At 37.4% G+C, this 7,474-nt stretch overlaps 1 protein-coding gene across 1 annotated transcript; it reads right to left on the reverse strand.

Moving 5' to 3' along the window:
• Positions 1-978: 978 nt before the first annotated feature.
• Positions 979-1,608, reverse strand: LOC148023350 (uncharacterized). Its single transcript, XM_087695364.1, has one exon. It carries the CDS (start codon positions 1,606-1,608, stop codon positions 979-981), a length of 630 nt encoding a protein of 209 aa, XP_087551490.1.
• Positions 1,609-7,474: the final 5,866 nt, after the last annotated feature.

Genomic DNA, 7,474 nt, shown 5'->3' on the forward strand with positions numbered 1-7,474 from the left:
GTAGCCTTATTATGTTCTTACCAATTCCAACCATTTTTTCTAGGTAGGAGCACTGACGAGAACCTAAACAACTTGAGTTATAAGTCCAAAGCTCTAAAGCGCATGTGTTTGTCGGCTTTTGTAACCTCTTTTGTCAATTAATGTACATGTTTTGATGGTTCGAAGATTGCTTTATGCTTTGGTTGCCATACCATCTTGGATTTCTTGCATTCTGGTTGTATCTCTGATGGCTTTGGCAATGAACCCTTTGGTTTCCGATCCTGTTGTACCTGTTTTGTATATCCTGGAGAATATACCTGCGTTTGATTACTCTGGTCTGTTATCTTTTTGCCCCAGACTTGTCCAGATTATCGTAGATGTTTGGATCGATTGCTCCTTGTTGTCAATTCGATCTATTTTGTCTTGCTTGTTAAGGACGCTTGAAGTTGTTCTTTGGGCACCTATGCCATGCCTCCACAAGTGCGAAAGACCTTTGTTTTTGGCACCCATTGTCCTTCTTGTGCGCTCTTCTTTGACTGAAGGCTCCTTCTTGAAGACCAACCTTTTCCACAAGCGTCTGAGCACTTGTTTAGCTTTTCCCATGGGTTGAGAAGCTTTGCTTTTGGGGATCCATCTGTATGTAGATCATGGTTGTCCTATTATCAACAACTTCTTTACCCATTTCTTGGTTACTTGGGTTTGCCACTTTGGGGAAGAACCTTTTTGAGCTTTGGTCCATTCGAAGGATCTTTCTTGTACCTTGCTGTTTTGTTTTCTGTGGTAGACTTTTCACCTGTGTTTGTTGGTGTAGGCGTGGATAGCTCTTCACCTTTTCGAACCCACCTCTATGTGGTTTTTCTTTGACTCTTGTTGGTTCGTAGTGGTGCTGATGGCGATATTTGTGGTGCTTTTGCTTTAGGATTTTCCTGTATGGGAAGAGAGTCCACTTGGGAGTGTTCCTTTGTGTTAGCAATCTCTTTGACTGCTACTACATAAGCTTCATCTGGCTCCCTTAGCGGTACCCACAACCTGTTTGTCGGCACTCTGAAAATGAATCAATCTTTTTCCCCAATTGGAGAAGCAGTTGTGTTTTCGTTGCCATATCCTTCCTAGTATAATTGGAATGTCCTGTATTCCAACTTGGGTGACAAAGAACTTATCCCCGCAAATTAGTTCACTGACATACAACAATGAATCACATACTCCATGCACTTTGGTTGCATGAACTGTGAAAGCTTTAAACATCGCTTTAGTTTCTTTGAGGCTCACATTCATTAACTTCTGGAGCAATTCGTAGGAGATGGTGTTTCCATCTACTCCAGAATCAATAAACACATAAGTTTGTATTCTTTCAATGCCAATTTGTACAGCAATGAATGGTAGAGGTGTCTCATCATGTGATGTTTCAAGTTCACCCTCCTCAACCACAGTAAACTTATTCTGCTTAGAGATTCCATTTGCTAACGGAATCACTCCTCTCAACTTGTTCTTTCTACCTCGTTCTTTGGCCTCTTCTTGAGCCATATCTACCACAAGTTTCTTCTTCTCTTGTCGCCACTTGGCATTATGCAATCTGTCCAATTCCGCTTGTGTGAAACGGAGTGTAATATTTCTTAATACGACATCCATTGATCCAATTGGGCATTTCTTCTCTATCCAAGGTTGATCATTTAATTGCCCCACTTGAAGATAGTCTTGAGATCACATACGGACCTCGTCCTCTCTTAGTGACTTTGGCTTAAAATTGTTTAAGAGTATAAACCAGAAAAATATCGCCTAGTTTAAAATCTTTGTTGATGATGTGACTATTGTGGAACTTCTTCTACTATCTTTTTAATGCATTCATCCCTCCTACCACGACCAGTCTAGTTTCATCGAGTCTTTCAAGTCTCATAGACAGTTCGTGTCCAGTCCAATTCAACTCCTTGGCCACTCGTAAAGTAGGAATTAGAAATTCCATGGGAAGTATTGCTTCGAGGCCGTACATCATGTTAAATGGTGTTGTTTCGATCGTCGTTTTGTAGGCTACTCTATATGCCCATATGGCTGAATGTAGCTTCAACTCCCAATCACTCTTTGATCCACTTACAATATTTGTCAATACAGCTCCAAGTATCTTGTTGGTGCTTTCAACTTGGCCATTGGCTTACGGGTGATAAAATGCCAAGCTTCTTGTGAATCACCATGAATTCACTTAGTAGATTTTCAATTACTTTGTTCAAGAAATGCGAACCTCGATCACTCATAATCTCAATTGGTAGACCGTATCTTGTGAACACATATTCATGAAATAACTTTGCTGTGGTGTGGGCATCATTCTTCTACATAGCCTTAGCTTCTACCTACTTCACTACATAGTCTGTCGCAACAATGATGTACTGAGCATGTGTGCGAGCTACTGGGGGGTCTATTGGTCCTAAAAAATCAATGCCCCATTTGGCAAACGCTTGTGCTCCCATAATTGGTCTCAAAGGCATCTCATCTCTTCATATTGGTGCCTTATATCTTTGACATTCGTCACATCGTTTCATGTATTCATTGGCATCACGGAAAATGGTTGGCCACCGTAATTCGGAGTGCATTATTGCTTTAGCTGTCACATCTGCTGAGAAATGACCTCCCGAGATACTTGAATTAGCATAGTAAAGCACTCTCAAGTATTCATTTTATGTCACGCATATTCTCAACATACCGTCTTTTCCTCTGTAATAGAGTTGGTTGGCAATGATACAGAAATCTTGAGCCTGTTTTTGTAGGTATCGTTGCTGTAACTTACTCATTTTCTCTGGGAAGACGTTAGTAGACAAGAATTCTACTAATGACTCTGCCCATTTCGGTGTGATAGTAGACATTTGAAAGAGAGTGACGCAATTCAATTCCACAGGGCTTGGCCCCATCTAGCATGAGCATTCTCTAACAAAGTTATACACATCTCTTTTCATGGTAGGCCAGTAGTAGACGCCCATTCAGTCTATTCTTTTGAAGGTTTATTCAGGAGCCACATGAATGTTTCCTATTAATATGTGAGCTTGCTCCAGATACGAAACAGCTTCCTCTCTTTCTATGCAAAGTCTAAGAACTTTATCTCTCCCTTGTTTGTACAATCTACCTACGATCATCGAAAAATGTTGTGTCTGCTGGATTAATGTGAGATTGATTTCCAATGAGATCGTGGGGCGTAAGGTACCAATAGTCAGCATTGGCACAAATGCTCTACTCCACTCCGAAATCATCTCTACATTAAACACCACCTATTTTTTAATGTGCTATTGCTAGAAGTTCCTTTGGGAAAGATTCATAAAATTTGAGAAGCTAGAGGATTAGTTCGATTTGAGAAGCCTTTATTGGGTTTAGGTTCTTGGTTAAAGTTCCTGTCAGGGTCCTAAGAGTTGTGAACATTCAAAAGATTTAGGTTTGAGGGTTGACGTAGATTAGGGTTTGGCGGACAATCTCTAGCACAATGTCTGGGATCAAGACAATTAAGGCACAAATCCTCTCTGAAGACCTTCTCTTTAAGGAAAATAGGTAGCTAACTTATCTCCCATTGAGGATATCAAGACATAGTTGAAGAAGAATTATCAGAATAGGGCGTATGTAGTAGAGTAAATCAACAAATTTTTGGATTGTGCTAAAGGAAATTGTGCATTAGGGGAACTTTGAGGTCATTTTTTTGCCTTATAAGAAATACTAGAGAGAGAAAATCAAATGGAAATAAAGAAATAGAAAGTTCTAATAACATCATATTTTTAGAGGGATAAATCCTTGAATTTTTACTAGTGAGATCCTTGGTTTGTCAGCTTTTTGGCCATTTAATGCTCTCTCTAAATTCAAAACATCAAAGATCTTGTGTCACATCAAAACATTCCAAGATCTTTTTCCCTCCTCTCTCGAAATTCAAACTTTCCTCTCTCTCTCTCTCTCTCTCTCTCTCTCTCTCTCTCTCTCTCCTTCTTTGCTCCCCATGAGATTTTTAAAATTTCACCTATTCAGCCCATCTTCTTCTTTGTTCTCTCAAACCTGCAAACTTGCTATTAGTATGGTGGAAAGAGAAGAGAACTCTAGCAAAAGGGCCCTTTATCGTCTTCACATTGAGCTAGAAAGAGAATATGAGCCTCTTCATAAAAGGAGTAAAGTTTGTACTGTCCCAAGGTCTGCACTACATACCTTGCAATTGCAATAGAGGAAGAATTTAGATTAATGGACAGATGGTGGCTTGTATCCCATAGATCCTATTAGAAAAACTAGCCCCCCATTTTTTAATAGTTCATCATTGATGCGGTTTGTTGGTGATGGTTATGGTGGACTTCTTGGCTATACACAGAATCTTACAGCCGAGAGATATATCTTAAGATTGGAAAGTCACTTGCTAAATTAATAGAAGGACTCATTGTGTCAACAACTTGTAGAGTGCAAGGAGAAGATTATGGGTCTTGAGAAAAGCTTGAATACAGAAAGGAGAAAGCAAATAAAGCTTGGATATCAACAAAGGCAAAGAAGACTCAAGAATATAGAGAATCTAAAGCGTGGAGGTGGAGGTTGTAGCAAACAGATACAAGCAGTAAGGTAAGGAAAATTCTCTCTTCATGGTTTAAATAGATTATTGTATTTAATTTTGGTGGTTACTTTTAGGTCAATATTTTTGTTTCTGATGTAGTATTTATGTTGTTCTTTGTAGGTTATTACTCCAACCATATAAGGAATAGAAAGACGTGCTTAGAGCATCATAACACTATAGTGATGTCCTTCCTCCAATGCTAGTTGGGAATATAATGGAGGAGAAATGTTCAAGAAGGCAAAGAAGCAGTGTCTGAATACTTTCTTGAAAAGTTCTTGTTTGGAGCCAGGGGAAGTCCAAAGAACTGAAGAAGAAGAAGCTGAAAGCCTCTTTGTTGCCAAAGCCATCATCAATTAGATAGGTTCGTCAATCTATTAATAATAAGGTTATGGAGATGCTGGGGAAGCCCTTCCATATCACAGATACTTATGTTGGTAAGAAAAAAGACCTTAAATTTGATGAATTCATTAATATATTATTTGATCTTATTACTTTCAAAGAGCTATGATTAAATTTTATGACCTTTCCCATGAAGAGGCCAATGGGGTTGCAAAGTTTGTAATCAAGCTAAATGAGTCTGAGATTCTGAAATCTAGAAAGCTTGAAAGGGTTTCAATAACTCTTATGAATAGAGCTCTTTTAACAGAAGGTGATTTATTCTTGAAAAAGGATCCAAAGCACTTTAGTGTTCGGTCAAAGCAGCATATTTGGTGGCTTGGGGCTTTTGAGGTGGATTATGAGGATTTCAACATACTGCATTGGGATTTCCATCACACTACTATACCATAGGTTATCAAAGTCCAGCAAGCAGGAGAAGAATTGTATGTTGAGGGTTTTGGGAGATACAAGGTGGAGTGGCATATGGCAGGTGATTTAAAGACTTTGAAATGTATGTATAATGTGTCAAAGGGGGCAAATGTTTGTACTGTATGTCTGCAGTAGCAGCAGTTGGGGAATGTAAGTCTTCAAATTGGATCAAAACCCATTGACAAACATGTAAAGAACAATGGGCTCCAAGCAATTCTTGATATTCCTCTTACACATGTTCATATATGCACATTACATGCCCTTTGTAGGGTTATAGAAAAGCTAGTGCATCTCTATATAGGCTTTGCATGGAAGCTCCAACGATTATCTGCTAGACAAGAGGCCATTAAAAAAGTTGTGGGCACCCATGCCATGTCCCTGCAAGTGCGAAAGACCTTTGTTTTTGGCACCCATTGTCCTTCTTGTGCTCTTTTCTTCGATTGAAAGCCCTCCCTTGAAGAGCAGTGTTTCTTACAAGCGTTTAATGTTATTTCTGGGTGGAGAAGCTTTGCCTTTGGGGATCCACATATATGTAGATCCACGTTGTGTGTTGATTAATGACTTTCTCATCCATTTCTTCGTTACTATGCTTTGGCTTTATGGAAGAACCTTTCTGAGCCTTGATCCGTTCAGAGGCTCTTTCTTGTACCTTACACTTTTGTTCTATTTAGTACATGCTATTCCTAGAAAGCCCTCTATTGGTGGTGTGAAGGCAATGAGATTTCTAGGATTCCATGGAGTGACTGGCCAAAGACCAAGCCACTTTTACCCAGGTTAACAAGCCAACTCCTAAGAGTTGTTGCACTAAACAAGTGATTATTTGCACTAATTGTTTTAATTCGACTTAGCCTTCCCTAATATCTACAACGTTGTTTGTAGTAGTCTAACTACAAAGATTCTAAACTTCAGTAAATTATACTGGGTACTAAATTGCTAAACCTAAGATGACTATGGTTTCTCCCCATCTCTCAGAGGCAGCTCCTCATAATGTTCTCCTGCCATGCTAGTGGCGGTTTATCCAGGAAATGTTTTTAATGTTTGACTTTGGAAAGGTTGTTTCAGGGATATAGATCTCTTAGATCTATTTGTATATCTCCGTTTAAAATTCCTTTTTATGTTTTTCTCCACCTGATTAAAATTAATTCTTTTTATTTGTTTAATTTTAAACAAACATTCAAATCAAATTTTCTGACATACCATAAACCCCTAAATTTTAATCTCCCTTGGTAGACGTTTCCCACTCCGTATAAATTTCGTCGTTGCTTTTAATTTTTAAATAATTTTTTTTTCGTTCTGCGAAAATCACGTCCTTTCTTTTCCTCTTGTATAACCAGTATCAAGCATGATAAAACAAGTTCTTTCCACACTCTTATGGTTCCCATACAACGTTTATTTTAAATCTCGTATATCCCCTTAGTTTTCTTTAAATTATCCTAGTGGCCCTCCACTCCATGTATTTAAGAAATTGGTTGTAAAATGAATAACATGTAAAAATCTAATATATATGCTGAGGCTTTTTCCCCCATGCCATCCAATCGTTAAATTATTTGATTTTATTTTGGTTTTAATTTAAACTAAATTTTGTAACTGCAACATAACATTATAAATTATTATAAAGTGTTGTTAAGTTTTTTTAATTTATTTATACCCTCCCATGTTTCATAAATGTCCACGGCATGTGTAATTTCTCTTATCAAAACCAAAACACCATATCTTTATACAAGCATGTTTTAGTAAAATATTATTAAATTGTTATTTCTTTACTTTCACCCTTACAACATAAATGCACTAACAAATCAGAGATTTTGTTTCCAATATTTCACTAAGAATCCATAGTTTATATCAATAAATAACACATTTTACGTAAAGGAAAACTATGCTTTTTCCCTAAATATAACTCTTTTCTAATTTTTAAATATAACAAAACATCTTTAAAAATCTTGATAGAAATTCAGTAAATTCCCCGACTCATAATATTTATAGGAAAAATACCAAAACTTATAAATTTTTAGTCACTAATTTTATAATATTTTATTTATGATAATTTTAAGTCATTTTTTAGTGTTTTCGACTGTTTTTGATTTTTAATAAATAAAAACCAGTTCAGATAAATGCAAACAACCATGTAGCATG

The sequence above is a fragment of the Lygodium microphyllum genome, chromosome 16 (assembly GCF_053477565.2).
Source record: "Lygodium microphyllum isolate KBCC chromosome 16, Lygodium_microphyllum_v1.1.10, whole genome shotgun sequence".
Lineage (NCBI taxonomy): Eukaryota > Viridiplantae > Streptophyta > Polypodiopsida > Schizaeales > Lygodiaceae > Lygodium > Lygodium microphyllum.